The 16,079-nt window shown below is 52.7% G+C and overlaps 1 protein-coding gene and 1 long non-coding RNA gene across 11 annotated transcripts; one reads left to right on the plus strand and one right to left on the minus strand.

Annotated features, from left to right (window-relative positions):
• Positions 1–1,143: 1,143 nt before the first annotated feature.
• TMEM134 (transmembrane protein 134) lies at positions 1,144–6,161 on the minus strand. 10 transcript variants are annotated; one of them, XM_045486063.1, is made up of 9 exons: positions 5,875–6,138; positions 4,908–4,983; positions 4,335–4,397; positions 4,106–4,182; positions 3,159–3,220; positions 2,053–2,136; positions 1,843–1,887; positions 1,587–1,640; positions 1,144–1,494 (listed from the first exon to the last, which is right to left on the minus strand). In XM_045486063.1, the coding sequence occupies exons 1-9, from the start codon at positions 6,015–6,017 to the stop codon at positions 1,412–1,414; spliced, it is 687 nt and encodes a 228-aa protein (XP_045342019.1). In that variant the 5' UTR covers positions 6,018–6,138; the 3' UTR covers positions 1,144–1,411. The 10 variants fall into 10 exon arrangements, 9 of the variants coding, with proteins under 9 accessions (XP_045342019.1, XP_045342018.1, XP_045342020.1 ...); XM_045486062.1 differs by having other exon boundaries at positions 4,335–4,424; positions 5,875–6,137; XM_045486064.1 differs by lacking the exon at positions 3,159–3,220 and having other exon boundaries at positions 4,335–4,424; positions 4,919–4,983; positions 5,875–6,161.
• Positions 5,340–9,178, plus strand: LOC123602003. Its single transcript, XR_006714311.1, has 2 exons — positions 5,340–5,448; positions 6,365–9,178. It is a non-coding gene; the product is annotated as an uncharacterized LOC123602003 (long non-coding RNA).
• The last annotated feature ends 6,901 nt before the right edge of the window (positions 9,179–16,079 follow it).

Here is a 16,079-nt window from a genome sequence, read left to right on the forward strand (position 1 = left end):
CTGACTGGTGCCCCCCAAAGTGCCCAGATTGGGGGCTGAGGTTGGGAAGTCTGGGTGGGCCAGGAGAACAGGAGTGGGAACAGGAGTCTGGGTGTTAACTCTTTCAACAAAGTCACAGAAACCCAAAGACATTCTCCTGGCTGCTGCGGCACAGCCCATGTCTCTTCTCATCGCCATTCGGGTTTCACTCGGAAGACAGAGTATAAACCTCTAAGTGTAGGAACAGGATCTCCTCAGTCAGCCCTCCCTCCCTGGGGTGGTCAGCTGGGGACCACACAGGGTGGGCGCCCTCGCCTCTCCCTCCCACCCCCAGGTGTCTTGGAAGCCTTGGGTTATGTTCCCAACCCTGCCCTTGGGCGAATCAGTCCCTCTGGATCTTGGTTTCCTCATTTGTAAAATGGGACCGAGGTGGCGATTATCAGAAATAACCTGTGCGAAGTGCTCGACACAGGACCGGCTGCCTTCTAAGAGTTTGATAAATGGTAGCTATTATGATCTCAGGTTTCAGGGTTCTCAAAGATTGTTTCCTGGCTCGTGAGATTCTGAGATGCCTTGGTTTCCCAAAATTCCGAGTTGGTTTGTTTCCACTGTTCTGTGGAGAGTCCTCGATCACAGAGGTTCTGTCACATGCGCCCTGCCTCTCATTGTCTTCACCCCTACTTCTCCCAGCCCTTGAGCCCGGAAGTAGGGCAATGGGCGGAGAGCGCTGGGCTGCTGCCTTGTCGTGGCCCACATTCAGAGCTGTGGCAGCCCAGGGCCCCAGAGCCACGTTGCAACCGGGATACCAGCCTCCAGGCCCCAGGCCTGCGTCATCCCAGTGCCCTTGGCCAGGGCCCCCTGGGCAGGCACCAAGGCTGCTGCGCCTCCAGGTAGAGAAATGGGCAGGGCCAGCTCTGCTAAGGGCTGGGTGGTGACGGGAGGCTGCTCCAGGCTTGCAGGATAGAGTCCCTGGCCCAGCTCCGCACCTAAAACGGAGGAGCAAGTCTTAGAGCATCAGGACCGTCGCGGGTACAACGAGGGGGAGACGGGTGGTCCTGGAGCCTTCAGCTGCAGCCAGCGCTTCCCTCAGGTTTTGCGGGAGGGGCTGTGGCCAGGCCGAAGGGCTGGGCAGGGTTGGCGGGAAAGGAAGATCAAGGTGTCTCCTGGAGTGAAGTACATTCTTTTATTAGCACAAAACAACAACGCAGCAGCCCCAAGGCTCGAGAATAAGTTAAGGCACAGAACAGGCAAGGGACGAGTTTCCCGGGCCTGGGTAGTGGGCAAACTTCCTGAGCAGACTTCGAGGGGGCTGGGGGCTCGAGGGTCCTGCAGTCCTTCCCTTGAGATGAGGAAACCAGAGCGGGGCGGGGCCGAGGAGCGCCCCCTGGGGCGGCTCGCAGGCGAGGCTGGATCCCCGCGGTCCGCCCGCGGCTCACTTCTCGAAATAGGGCAGGTAGAAGAACTGGAAGCCCCGGTGGCCCTTGACGGCGCAGTAGATGAAGATCACGTGGTAGACTGCGGGGGCGGGGGCGGGGCCGGTCAGAGCCGAGACCCGCCCCCGGCCCGCCCCCAGCTCCGCCCCGCCCCTGCCCGGAGCCCTTCCGCACCTCCCGGGACCAACAGCAGGAAGCCGGGCACGAAGAAGATGGCGCTGGAGACACCTGCAGGAGGAGGGGCCGAGTCAAGGCTGGGAGGCACCGGGGCGGGTCACTGTCTGGTCAAGTCTCGCTGCGGTGAAAGGGGTCCTTTCCCGCTATGAGGGTGGAAGCAAACTTCCGAGGGGGTTGGGGGCTCGCGGGTCCTGGAGGAGTTTTTCTCTTGTGGGGCACCCCGCTGCCTGCGGAGGTAGGAGGGGGCGCTCACCTGGCGAGGGGGCCACCTCCAGTCCCACGGCGATCAGGATCAGCGCTGCACACAGATGGATCCGCGAGGGTGAGGGGGGGAGGCGGGGGCAGGGGCTGGCGGCAGGGCGGGGAACTCCACCCGCCACCCCCAGCAAGGCTTAGGCCCCAGGAGTGTCCCCAATCTGAACTGAAGGTTCCCTAGCCAGAGGACCCTTCCTGGGAAGCTCACCAAGCTCTGTGTTTTCAGAGCAGGGCACCTGGCAGGGCCTGGGAAATGTCTGAAGTGAGATTTTCCTCTGCTCCGTGGTGTGGCCTTTAGTCAATCGACAAACATTTACGGAACACCTGCTGTGTGCCTGGTACTGGGAATCCCACAGGGAAAAGCGAAGGAGGTCCCTGCCCTCATGGCCCTTCCCTAGTGGTGCAACCAACAAGAAACTCCAAGCTACAATCCAGTGATAGGGGGTGTGGCAGGCCAGAGCAGGCGGCATGGGGAGCCTGGGGGATCCTGGGGGATCGGGAGGGGCTTCCTGGAGGCAGTAGCAATGACGCTGAGCAGGGGTGGTGACAGCTATAGCAGCTAACATTTAGTTGTTACTTACCAGGTGCTGCCAGGCACTGGGCTAAGCTTGTTACCTGCACTGCTTTATTGTCACCGTGACTGAATGAAACAGGTATTATCATCCCCATTTCACAGAAGACGAGACTGAGGCGCAGAGAGCTGCATGTGGAAGGAGGAGGCGCTTGGACTCTGGAGGCTTTGCTATGGGCTTGGTGCAGGCAGAAAAGAACTGGAATGCTCCGGGCGGAGGGAGCAGCATGGCAAAGGCCTAGAGTCTGGAAGGAACTTGGGGCCTTCCGGGAGCTTCCAGAGTGGAAGACTGGAGAGCCAAGAGCCCGGGCTTGAGGAGTCTGGCAGGGCCTGTAGACCCCAACGAGGGATGTGAACTTTGGCTGAGAACAGTGGGTTTGGGGAAGTCATGGCTGGATCAACTTTTCAGACCTACAGAGTCCTGGGTCCCCGCTTAGAGGATGGGATTGGGGGCGGTGGGGGAGCTGGGCTTTCCAGCAAGGGAGCGATATGGCATGAAGGCTCGAGGGGCCACCATGGACTGTTAGGTGACTTGTGCCCCGTATAGAGCACCTGAAAAAAAGGAATGGGGGGGGCTGAAACACTACCTGCCACCCTGGCTTGGGGCTGGGGGCCCTGCCCACTCAGAGGAGGTGTCTTCTAAGTCCTACAAAGGCCCCTTTATAGGCCTGGTAATGTCACTGATGTGGGTTTAAATCCCAGCTCATCTACCTCACAGCTGAGGTCTGAGCAAGTCCCTTTACCTGGCTGAGCCTCTGTCCTTATTTCTGGACTGGGATGGTAATAATGCTTGCCCTTGTGGGTACTGGGAGAGAGAATGAAATGGGATAAGGCAGGTGGCCCGTATGACCAGTGCCCAGCTTGCAGTGGGGACTGGAGAAGTTGGTGGCTCCCTCCCCCCACACGTAGACACTCAGAGCCGAGGCGAGGACGCTGCTCAGCTTTCTGGCTAGGGGACTCTGACCGTGCTGGAAGATGGAGAGCGGCTGCCACAGCTGGGCTGTCCTCACGAGCCCCTCTTGATCCCGACCCTAGGTCCCTGCTGGGGATCCTGATTCCTCAGCCCCGAAGAATGGGTCAGAAAACATCTGGCTGGGAGATCTGTCTGCTCTGGTCTTCACTTTCCCCATCTGGGCAGTAGGTGTACCCGGTGAGGGCCAGGGAGGGGTCCTCCTCAGCTCTCAGACTCCAGGGATGGGGACGTGACAGGTGCTCCGTGGGTCGGGCCGGCAGGGTGCTCAGCATCCCTGTCGACGGGGATGGGCATATCCCTGAGCACTTGTCTCCGTACTGGTTCTGGGTCACGGTCCCACCTCTCACTTTCTGCGTGACCTCCGTAAGGCCGGAAATAAGCCTACCCTGCGGCTGGCTTGAAGTAGCCACAGAATAAATGGTAGCTGTTGGCTCTTTTGCTCCCTGAGGGATTAAATGGCTAAGTGAAAAAAAAAGAAAAGTTTGGAGCATGGGACCAGGTTCCATTTTCCACTACGTGTGATTTCCTGGCCGTGTGTCCAGGAGACCGGGCCTGCTCCTCTTAAGGCCTCAGTTTCCTCACCTGTAAAATGGGGGTGGGGTGATGGCGGTCAGCTGGATGTAGGGAGGCTCCGTGTGCCAAGGGGGACCCAGACCCTGCACGAAGGGAGGACGGCGCCCTCACGGGGGTAGGCAGGGGACCCACAGGGACGCTCACCCAGCCCCAGCAGCAGGAGTAGGAAGGAGGCCAGCACTACCCGGCGGTTCTTCTGGATCAAAGGGTGTTGCGTCCAGCTGGGGGGCAGGACAGCAGGATGAGTGTGAGAAGTGACAAGAGCCCCACCCTCTCCCATCACTCTTCCCCACCCGGAGGACTGAGGGGGAAAGCCAGGCCTGCCTGTGCTGGGTCACAGACTGCAGGTGGCTTAAGCAGGGCAGCCTCTCACCTGCAGCAGGCGTGGTAGGACCGCTGGGTGCTGTTGCTGATGGTGCTGAAGGACCACTGGGAGCTGCGGATGGACGTTCGGCCGGAATCCCTGCTGGCCAGGTGGGCCCAGTGAGAGGCAGGGCAAGTGATGAAGGGGTCATAGTGACGTGGTGGGGGTTGGTACAGGGATTAGGATGGGTGTCCCTGCGGGATAGGGGGCACTGAGAGGGGACAAAGTGAGGAGGATTCGAGGGCTGGGGTCTCTGCAGGACCGAGGATGGAAAAAACCTGCAGATTCGAGCTAGGGATTCCTGCAGGACAGATGACCTGGGGGAAGGTAGGGGCTAGACCAGGCTAGGGGTTTTCTGCAGGAAAAAGAGCCTGGTGGGGGTGGTGGGGGGGGGGGGTGAGGCTGGCACTGGGGTAGGGTGACCCTGCAGGACAGGGGAGCCCATGAAGGGCGTGGGGATCAGGCTACGAATCCTTGTAGGACAGGATGTGACAGAGCTGAGTAGTGTGAGGTGGGAAACTGGCCAGGGACCTTGGGGAAAGGAGCCGGGAGCAGGGTTAGAGGCGTAGACCGGGTCCCCACCTGGCCCTGACCTGATGCTGACTCCCCCATCCGGCTCCGGAGAGGCTTGGGCTGCATCCTCATCATTCTCCAGGTTCTATTCCAGAACACAGGGCTCAGAGGGGTTACTGGGCCCAGGCCCTTCCTCCTCCCTGCTCAGGGAGAGGAGAGCAAGCCCACACAGCTGTTTGCCTGGCCGCTTGACAGCTGCTCACCTGGCCCTCCACCCTCCCCGCAAAACAGGTTTGATGATTCACAGAAACTGAAACCCAGGTAGGAGGTGGAGGGGGGGGGGTTGCTGGTTGAGGGCTCCCAGCATGGTCCCAGGGCCAGGAGCGCCCCCAAGTTTGGGAGTCAGGGTGGAGCTTTCAGAATGGTGTTTCAGGGGCCCAGTATGGAGGCTCCGGATTTGGAGTGCCACAGGGCAAAAGTCCTGGTTTTCAGGTTTGGGGCGCAGGAATCTGATACAGGGCTCGAATAAAAGGATCTTGGCGGAAGTCCCTCAGGGAGATTGGAGATTCCCAGTTTAGTGGGAGTCAAGGCATGGGTAAGGACTCATCAGGTGAGTGAGGGCCTCCAGCTCTGGGGTAGGGGAGTGGGGGCGGGGGCAGGATGGGGTGGGGACTTCCAGAACAGAAGCGGGAGAGTGGAAGGCTCGAGGGTCTGCTCCGGAGTTTGGGCAAGATCTGGTTCAGGGACAAGAAGAGCTCTCTAGCCCAGCGGGGAAAGAGGGCGTTGGGTCCCGACCCAGGATAAGTGGGGACACCGGGTGGGATTTCCAGCTGGGGCTAGGGGAAGAACTCCCGGGTTCGGTGGCTGGGGACCAAAATCAGAATTGGGAGGGTCTGGGCAGGGCCTTGAATCAGTGGCTACGTAGGCAGGGGCGTCTAGACAGATTTTCCCTTGAGTTGGGGTTCTCCAGGGTCCGGCCTCGGCCTGGGGTACCCCCCGGACCCGGGCTGGGGTTGAGGTGGGCCGGGCCGTTCACCTGGTAGCGCAGCCGGGACTGCTTGTCCTCGTCGGCCACCTCGAACCGGGCTCGGCGCTCGAAGTGCAGCGGCCCGAAGCGGGCGACCCCGCTGAATTCGGGCCCCGGGCCCGCGTCCTCCAGGGACAGCTCGAAGGCGTCATCGATGCTGAACTGGGGCCGGGCGGCGCTCATGGCCCCGGCCCGCTCAGGAGCCCTGCGCCGCAGCCATCCGAGCCCGCCAGCCCCGAGCGCCGCGGCCCCGCCCCCGCACGCAGGCCCCGCCCCGTGCTGTAGGCTTCAGACTGCGACTGTCCGGCGCCCCGGCCGAGGCCCCGCCCCCACGTAACGGCCCCGCCCCTGCTCGCCCTCGGCAGGCCGGAGCTGCCGAGCGCCGAGCGGGCCAGTGGGCGGGCCCTCCTTTGGGGACGGCGCAGAGTTTCCGGCGCCTCCCAGCGGCCGCCTACGCGAGCCACAGCGGGTGCAGCGCTCGCTGGCTTGCAATTCGTAGGTCTGTGTCTTGGGCTTGGAGGGGCACCCCAGGCCCGAGATGGAGCGTTGCGCGTCCCAGCCTGCGCCTCGAGTGCCAAGGAGACTCCTAGGACCAGACTGTGTTCCCACCTTGACTCACCGCGGCTCTGCACCGGTTGGGTATTCTCACCATAGCAGGTGTGGACTCTGAGGCTCAGAAAGCTTATGTGGCTTCCACTCCTCCGATCCAGTCTCCACTCAGCAGCCAAAGTGATCTTTTAAAATATATCTCATCTTTTTCTCTGTGTATTACTCTTAAGGAAAAAAATGTTTTGTTTTGTTTTGTTTTTAAAGTATGCTGCTAAGTCACTCCTCTGTATGAAACTGCCTCTTGGTTTTCCATTGTGTTTAGAATAATATCTGAGCTCTTTTTGACTAAGGCCTACAAAGCTGTGAATGATCTGTTCCCTGCCTACATCTTCAATCTCCTCAAGCCCCCTCTGCCCCTCTTTCACCTACCCAGCCACGCAGGCCAAACTCATTGTCACCTCAGGGCCTTTGCACATGCTGTTCCCTATGCCTAGAAAGCACTTAACCTTGCTCTTTCACAACTGGGGCCTTTCACCATCTGCATCCCTGCTGGAAAGTCAGGTGTCAGAGATGCCATCCGTGATGATGCAACCTAAAGTCAGTATCACATTACACGGCACTTATCCGAGGGTAACTTATGTTACACTGTTTTATTCACCAGCCTGTCCACGGTGCCCAGAACAGTGTTTAGCCCTGAGTAGATGCTCGTTAAATATTTGTGGATGAAATGAATGAACGCTTTGCCCAAATCCCCAGTGCTTACAGGTGGTAGAACTGGGGTTGGAACCCAAGCTCCCCTGGTTCCCGGGATGCTCGTCCCCCACCCACCACACTTCATTGTATGACCTCATAGGCAGAGTTGACTCTTTCCTCCTCCTCGGTTTGTGACGCGTCACCACTGTAAACAAGGCCCCTCTCGGTGTGCTCAGGCAGCTTCCTTGAATCCTGTCTGGTTCTCTTCTATACATGGCTTGGCTCCTATATGGATGCTTGAAATTTACAAACATGCTGTCGTGTATAAGACTCATCCTGTTTACGGTTTTACACTCAACACTAATGTTTTCCACATGCATCTCATTTGTTACTTCTGCTAGTTACATGTAATATGCCACGTTGAGCATCCAGTACTCTTAGTATCCCCCACACCCTTCAGTGATGCACCCCTTAGCTTGGCCTCAGTGCCCCTGTCACATACGTCACTGCTGCGAACACCTATCTTCAACTGTCTCCTTATGGACTGTGGGAGAATTCTCCTCGAAGTAGGACTTCCAGGCCACAGGGTACACGCACCCTCGGCTTCCCAAAGCACCGACGGTGCTCTCCTGGGTGGCTGTTGGAACTTCCACACTTACCGCGAGGGTTCTGGTTTTCCGTTAGCACTTGGCTTTCCAGTTTTCTGATGCTTGCTAATCTGACGCATCTGAAGTGGTTCCTAACTTCCATCTGGGTTCTCTGATGACTAGGGAATTTGAATAGCTCTTCATGCACTTGGCAGTCATGGTGGTTCCCTCTTCCGTGAATTGTCTCTTTGGGGAGCCTTTGTCTATCTTTTCTGTTGGGTTTCTAGCCTTCTTTCTACTGATTTGCATGTCTACACACAGCTAAGCATCCGTGCTTTGGTGTTGCACATATCTCTTCTCTTTGTCTCCTTACTTTGACCGAGTTTCCCTTCGTTAACAATGCTCGGAGTCCTGGGGTGGAGTGCAGGCTTGGGCCCACGTCCCACGGGGGCGTTCTCCGTGAGCGCCGCCTTGGCTCCCGCCGGACCCCCCACCGATGGATGATGGGGGCTCTGGATGCCAGCACTGCCCTGGAGTGGCTCCGGGATGGGCCTGCTACTTCCTCTCCCACACCCCAGCACTCTCGCTCAAAGACCTGCAGGGGATGCCCCCAAGAACCCTCCCCCAGACTCAGGTGAGAAACCTGCTGAAATGGAATACTGAGTTCAAAGACCCTCCGCTGCAGGCCTCCCCAGCATGGTTTCAGCCCTAACTGCGTCGCCAGCTTGCAAAACAAGCTTGCCTTGGCTGTTTTGGCTGCCCCGTACCCCCGCCCATCGCAACCTGTGCCTTTTTCAAATGAGGCTGCCAGGGGATCCACACCCCTGCCACCCTCCACGTGAATTCCAGTTCTCTCCACATTTCTATTTGAGGACTTCTCTAAAGCCAGTGGTGTCAAAGGACAAGGTCCTAAGACTTTCCACGAACAGCTAACCCTTCTATGTCTCCCGCTTTCTCATCCTTCTACTTCTGCTTTTTGCGTTGCAGAGCCCCTCCTACAAGCATGAGAAGAAAAGAAAGAAAAGTGAAAGAAAGAAAAAAGAGAGAGAGAAATACCACTGGCCCAGGGTAGAGATGCTCACGGACAGGTTCCTGGCGGACCCAGAGTGAGGACGGCTGCTCAGAACCCGTGTCTCCAGTCGCATTGGAAACGCCCCGGCAGCAACACGCAGGAGGAAGCGACCACAGCAAACCCTTGCCTCCTACGGACACTGGCACAAACAGGCAAATCCCCCAAGGATGGATTGGGTCCACGGGATGCGGACTAGGTTATAGGAAAGTGGTGCTAAATATCTCACTGTGTTCCCAGCTTCCATTGAGGGCAGGACCAGACCAGAAACTGTGTAAACTTCCAAGAACGTGGCCTTGCTTGGCGTGTTCACGAGTTGTTTGACCCATGATATACATGGGACTAAACCCTTGACTCATGATTTTCTACAGCATATCACTAATCAGCAAAATAAAGAACAAGAGTTTTCAGGCCACTTTCAGCCTTGAAAGTATGCTGCTTTTTTTTTTTTTTTTTTTTAAAGTTTATTTACTTATTTTGAGAGAGACAGAGGCAGCACAAGCAGGGGAGGGGCAGAGAGAGAGGGAGAGAGAAGTCTTAGCAGGCTCCGTGCTGTCAGCTTAGAGTCCGATGTGGGACTCGAACTCACGAAGCGTGGGATCATGACCTGAGTTGAAACCGAGAGTCAGATGCTCAACTGAGTGAGCCACCCAGGTGCCCCGAAATTATTCCTCTTTTTTTTTTTTTTTAATTTTTTTTTTTTCAACGTTTGTATTTATTTTTGGGACAGAGAGAGACAGAGCATGAACGGGGGAGGGGCAGAGAGAGAGAGAGACACAGAATCGGAAACAGGCTCCAGGCTCTGAGCCATCGGCCCAGAGCCTGACGCGGGGCTCGAACTCCCGGACCGCGAGATCGTGACCTGGCTGAAGTCGGACGCTTAACCGACTGCGCCACCCAGGCGCCCCAAATTATTCCTCTTTAACATTCGTTAAAAACGACACCATGTTTTCTTGCCCCCCACCCACGGGTGCAAGAGGTTTTGTGTATTTTTTTTAACTAATTCATTAATTCCTTTTAAAGATTTTATTTTTAAGTAATTTGTACACCCAACACGAGGCTGGAACTCACAACCCCAAGATCAAGGGGTCACATGTTGTACTGACTGAACCAGACAGATGCCCCTGTGAGAGGTTTGAACTTACTTTTTCTCAAGGGTCAGCCCTGGTTTGACTTTTCGATCAGAAATGGGTTAAACTGGGAGGTGTTTTGTTTCTGTCTTAAACAGGTCATCCCAGAAGAGCTTTTTTTTTGGTTTGTTTTTAATGTTTATTTTTGAGAGAGAGAGAGAGAGAGCACAAGAAGGAGAGGGACAGAGAGAGGGGGACAGAGGATCTGAAGAAGGCTCTGTGCTGATAGCAGTGAGCCCGATGCGAGGCTTGAACTCACAAACCGTGAGATCATGACCTGAGCCAACGGACTGAGCCACCGAGGCGCTCCAGAAGAGCTTTTATTTAATGTCCATTTATTTTTTGAGAGAGAGACAGAGACAGAGCACGAGTGGGGGAGGGGCAGAGAGAGAGAGACAGAATCCAAAGCAGATTCCAGGCTCTGAGCTGTCAGCACAGAGCCCGACATGGGGCTTGAACCCACGAATTACGAGATCATGACCTGAGCTGAAGTCGGACGCTTGCCCGACTGAGCCACCCAGGTGCCCCTGGAAGAGCTTTTTAAAAAAACAGTGCTTGTTTATTCTTTCCATGCCTTAGTCTAGTATGTTTTTATGGACCACCTGCCAGAAGTCCCTTTACTCCCGGTGTCTCAAACCTGATCCGGAAGTCTGCTTCCTGAGGGATAACTTCACCCTTCCTGATAGTTTCATCATCTTTCCGGGCTTGTTCTCGGTCGAAGCAGAGGGGCAGCTGGCACGCCCCTTCCATTGTGGATCCAGGATCTCTTCATGGTAGCACTTGGTATATTCCTTAGCTTTCTCTAAACTCGTACTCCAGGCCAACTCAAAACACAAAAACCTGTGGACATACGTGGAAAATGATAACTGGTCCTGTTTGGTTCCCTCTTTTCGTCTGTTTTGCTCACAAGCCATATAGGTCTGATTGCTGGCAGTATCGTCGGAGTCGGGTGTCTGGGTCCAAGTAAAGGTAGCTGCTGACCGCTGCCTGGTTTGTTTTGTGGACCAGGACCTAGAGGACCCAGGATTGTCTCACAAGAGTTAAACGTCCACTTCAGAGGCACCAGGAAAAGAGGTAGATCAAGCCATTTGCAAACAAAAATGTACTGCGTTTCCTTCCAAAGCTTTGTGAATTTGTAAAAGAAGGAAGGAAGGAAGGGGGGAGGGAGGTTAAGCGGCTGACTTTGGCTCAGGTCATGATCTCGCGGTCCGTGAGTTCGAGCCCCGCATCAGGCTCTGTGCTGACAGCTCAGATCCCGGAGCCTGCTTTGGATTCTGTGTCTCCCCCTCTCTCTGCCCCTCCTCTGCTTGCACACGCGCTCTCTCTCTCAAAAAATAAACATTAAAAAAATTTTTTTTTAATATTTAGTTCATTTTTGAAAAAGAAATCGGACAATATATTCATTTTCTTCTGCTTCTACTTTACACAAACCTTCATTAAGAGAAAGAAAAACAATCCTCCGTTTTATATATTCAAGTCCATCAGGTTTGTGTTGAGTTTTGTTTGAAGTGTTTCCCCATCCCAAGATTATAAAGATATTCTCCAGTGTCATATTCCAGTGGCCTGGTAGTTTTGTTTTTTTAAAGTTTATTTATTTTGACAGAGGGGGAGGGAGGGAGGGAGGGGCAGAGAGAAGAGAGAGAGAGAGAGAGAGAGAGAGAGAGAGAGAGAGAGAGAGAATCCCAAGAAGGCTCAGCTCTATCAGTGCAGAGCTCCATGCGGGGCTGAGTCCACGTGGAACTCATGAACTGTGAGACCATGACCTGAGGAAAAATCAAGAATCGGGGGCTTAACCGGCTGAGCCACCCAGGCGCCCCTGGCCCGGTAGTTTTACTAAGTGTCACAATAAGATAGTTCACGGAATCTGGAGCCAGACCACTGGAATACTGGGCTTCTTACCAGTGTTGGGATTTGGAGGGCCAGGACTAGTGTAAAAAAATTAAGTGGATACCAAAAGGTAAGCAAGGTCAATAATACTTCAATGCATTGTTTTTAAAAGTCAAATTTAAGGCAAAAACACACGATGAACAAAATATCAACAATTTAAATAAAGATACAAGTTGACTTTGCACGGCCCACATCCTTCACCTCACCCTCATCCAGCCGTGAGCAAGTTACATAAATTCTCTGTGCCTTCGTTTCCTCATTTGTCAGATGGAGGTAATAATAGTATTTCCTTCATAGCATTCATTTAGCATTAAATGATTTCCTGCACAGTAACGGGCACGGCACATATGAGCACTCGATCAATGGTAGGTATCACAATTTATATTAAGATCCTTAAGGCCGCAGATTCTGTCTCTGGGTGTCGTGCAAGAAGGGATCCAGATGTGTTTCAACGTAGAGTGAGCCAGTTTTCCCAGCATCGCCGACCAATCAGTTCCTTCTCCCTCGGAACCGTGGTCCCACTTTTATCATACAAGTATGCAGTTGTTAGCATACATACGTATTTTAAGCTCTCCTTTGGTTCCTTTCATCTGCTTGACTAATTCTCAGTCGGTATCACGTGCTATTGATTGTTATGGTTTACAGTGGTTTTTGTTTGTTTCAGAGAGGGAGAGAGAGCATGAGTGGGGGAGAGGGGCAGAGGGAGAGAGACAGAATTTCGAGCAGGCCCCACGCTCAGCTCGGAACCTGATGCGGAGCTCGATCTCATGACTGCGAGATCGTGACCTGAGCTGAAATCAAGAGCGGGATGCTTAACTGACCGAGCCACCCAGGCGCCCCATTCGGTGTGGTTTAATAGGACAGGGCAAGCCCCGCCCCCTCCCACCTTTGGTCATCTTTTGGAAGCTTGACCTAACTTTTTTTTTTTTTTTTCAACGTTTATTTATTTTTGGGACAGAGAGAGAGCATGAACGGGGGAGGGGCAGAGAGAGAGGGAGACACAGAATTGGAAACAGGCTCCAGGCTCTGAGCCATCGCCCAGAGCCCCACGCGGGGCTCGAACTCACGGACCGCGAGATCGTGACCTGGCTGAAGTCGGACGCTTAACCGACTGCGCCACCCAGGCGCCCCGCTTGACCTAACTTTTTATGAACCTTTATTCTTCTAGAGAAATATTGTAAAAGTGTTTTCCAAGTTCTTCAGAAACCCTCTTAATTTTCACTGGGATTTCAATTAAATTTCTAGATTGGTATCAGGAGAAATCACAGCTTCAAATGTTAAGCTCTTCTAATCATTAAAAAAGTATGTCACTTCAGTTATTCGTGTCTTCTTTTATGTCCTTAAATTTTTTCGCTCCGCAAAGTTCAAGGCTGTGTTTTTATTTCCGAAACGCTTTCTGACTTTTATTGCTCTCGTGAGTGGCATCTTATGTTCTATTACATGTCTTAGTGAGTTATTGTTGGTTTGAAGAGTGTTGTTAACTTTTGGTAGCTTTATTTTATATCCCTGCAACACTGAAGAATTCTCTAATTTGTAAAAAAAAAAAAGTCTGCCCATAGATCCTGTTGGATTTTCTATGTAGATAGAATTACTCTCACGATTTCTTTTTCTTGGTTTATTGCTTTGGCCAGGACTTCTTTTTTTTTTTTTTTAATTAAAAAAATTTTTTTTAACATTTATTTATTTTTGAGAGACAGAGAGAGGCAGAGTATGAGCAGGGGAGGGGCAGAGAGAGAGGGAGACACAGAATTCAAAGCAGGCTGCAGGCTCCGGGCTGGCAGCACAGAGCCTGAGACGGCCGGAACTCACAAACCACGAGATGGTGACCTGAGCGGAAGTTAGGCGCTTAACTGACTGAGCCGCCCAGGCGCCCCTGGCCAGGGCTTCTAATACTGTGCTGAACAGTATTGTTGGTAGAGAGCATTCCTTGCCTTGCTCCTGATATTGAAAGGAATGTGGGGTTAAGTGGGTGATGGGCATTAAAGAAGGCACTTGTTATGATGGGCACTGGGTGCGAATCCCTAAACTCTACTCCTGAAACCAGTATTACACTGTAAGTTAACTAGAATTTAAATAAAAATTTGAAACAAACAAAAAAAGAAGCGTGAATACTTATTCCATCATACTTAATCACATATGGCTTTTTCTCATTCTGAGAAAGCTCCTCTTTTTTCCTAACTGTAAGTTTTTATCATAAATAGTCACAGAACTTCATCAAATGCCTTTCCTGAATATTTTGAGATAGCCATATGAGTTTTCTCCTTCAGGTCACTGATGTGATGAATTGCAATGATAGATACTCCTAATGTTGAACCATTCCTTTGTCACTGGAATGAGCTGTACTTGATCTTGATGCTTTTAATTTTTTTTCTGAAAAAAAAAATAATTTTTAATTGTGAGGAAATACACATAACATAAAATTTGCTATTTTAAACTTTTGTTTTGTTTTAGAGACAGAGAGAGTGCGCACACAAGCGGGAGAGGAGCAGGGAGGGAGAGGGAGAATGAGAATCTTAAGAATCTTAAGTAGGCTCCAGGCCCAGTGATGAGCCTGACTTGGGGCTGGATCACAGGGCTTGTGAGATCACGAACTGAGCTGAAATCAAGAGTCCAGAGCTTAACAGACTGAGCCATCCAGGCGCTCCTATCTGAAACATTCTTAAATGCACAGTTAAGTAGTGTTAAGTATATTCGCACTCTTATACGACCAATCTCTAGGACTTTTGCATAATGTGAAACAAGTTCTATATTCATAAAACAACAATTCTCCATTTTCCCTTCCCCCAGCCAACCACTATTCAACTTTGTATGAATTCCACTACTCTAGGTACCTTATATAAATGGAATTATATTGTAGTTGTATTTTTTTTAAGATTGTTTATTTATTTTGAGAGAGAGAGGGAGCAGGCAAGGGGCAGAAAGAGAGAGAGCGAGAATCCCAAGCAGGCTCCACACTGTCAGCACAGAGCCTGATGTGGCGCTTGAACTCAGGAGCCATGAGATCATGACCTGAGCGGAAACCAGGAATCCGAGGCTTAACCGACTGAGCCACGCAGACGCCCCCCCCTCCCCCTCCCCCGCCCCTAACTTGTCTTCTTGAGAATGACTTTCACTTAGCATATTGATGCCTTTTTATATACACTAGTGGATTCAATTAGCCTAATATCTCAATTAGTCTTTTCCACATCTACGCTTATCAGTAAAAATACTTTCCTCGTCTTGTGGTATACTTACCTGGTTCAGGAACAATCAAGGTTAAACTCACCTCATAAAATATATTGGCCAGCTTTTCCACTTTTTCTATTTTCTGTAACAATGTGTATAAAATACAGACTACTTGTTGCTTCAAAATTTGGCAGACCTTGCCTATAAAACTTCCTGTGTTGGTAAAACGCAAAAACCAAGCAAACAAAGCACATTTCCTTTTCCCCTTTGAGGTCCCACCTCTCTAGGGGGACTTGTTGTGGGAAATGAATCACAGTAAATATCTGAAGCCTTTAGCACCTGGGTCAGAAGGGAGGGACAATAATCCTTCCCAGTTAGGAGGATACGATGAAGGCCCGGCTCAGGCCTCAAGACAGTCCCCTTACTGGGTTACCTCGACATTGGGAGAAGACTCCTACCGCTATTGTTCACGGCTAGTTTCCAGAGGCCGAGGGAAACCTTGGTTTAGCCCACAAAGTACCTCACTTCCCTCAGTTATGTATTTCCTAATATTTAATGTGCACCTACTGTGTGCTTGTCACTGTGGATTCAGTGGACGACACACTACTCCCGAGCCCACAAGGGGCTCTCACAGTCTCTTGGGAGTTTACTGTACTCCCAGGAATACTGAAGCCCTCCCTCCCCTCCCTCTTACTCCTCGTTTTATTTTTTATTTTTCATTTATCTATTTTTAAAGAGAATAATCCAGGACGCAAAAGTCACCATTGTGCTAGAGATGCAAAAAGAAAAGGCCTGAAAAGAATACACAATAATAGTAGTTTTAGGGAGTGGCGTTACGGATGGGGTCCTCCCATTCTCCGAGCCCTGTAATGTTGTTCAACTACTACAACTTTAAACGGGCTGGCGGGCGGGCCAGGCACACAACCACTCGCGAGGGCCGGTCCAAAGCCACACAAGGACGCAACTGCTAGGGACGCCCCGCCCCGCCCCGCCCCGCCCCGCCCCGCCAGGCAGACCCTGGCCCCGCCTCCCTGACAGACCCGGTCCCTCCCCCAGAGGGCCTCAGGCCCCGCCCCTGGGTGACGCGCGCGCTCGGCCGCCGCGCGGAGAACCAATCACCGTCCGCTTCTACGT

This window comes from Leopardus geoffroyi, chromosome D1, assembly GCF_018350155.1.
Source record: "Leopardus geoffroyi isolate Oge1 chromosome D1, O.geoffroyi_Oge1_pat1.0, whole genome shotgun sequence".
Lineage (NCBI taxonomy): Eukaryota > Metazoa > Chordata > Mammalia > Carnivora > Felidae > Leopardus > Leopardus geoffroyi.

Excerpts from the sequence above, each read along its gene's own strand:
- TMEM134 (XM_045486062.1), bottom strand. The coding sequence starts at position 6,017 with ATGACGCCTTCGAGCTGTCCCTGGAGGACGCGGGCCCGGGGCCCGAAT. Across the intron at positions 2,137-3,158 it reads AAGGACAGAGGCTCAGCCAG|GCCACACCACGGAGCAGAGG; the intron begins GTAAAGGGACTT and ends GATTGACTAAAG. Across the intron at positions 1,495-1,586 it reads CCTGCTGTTGGTCCCGGGAG|TCTACCACGTGATCTTCATC; the intron begins GTGCGGAAGGGC and ends CCGCCCCCGCAG.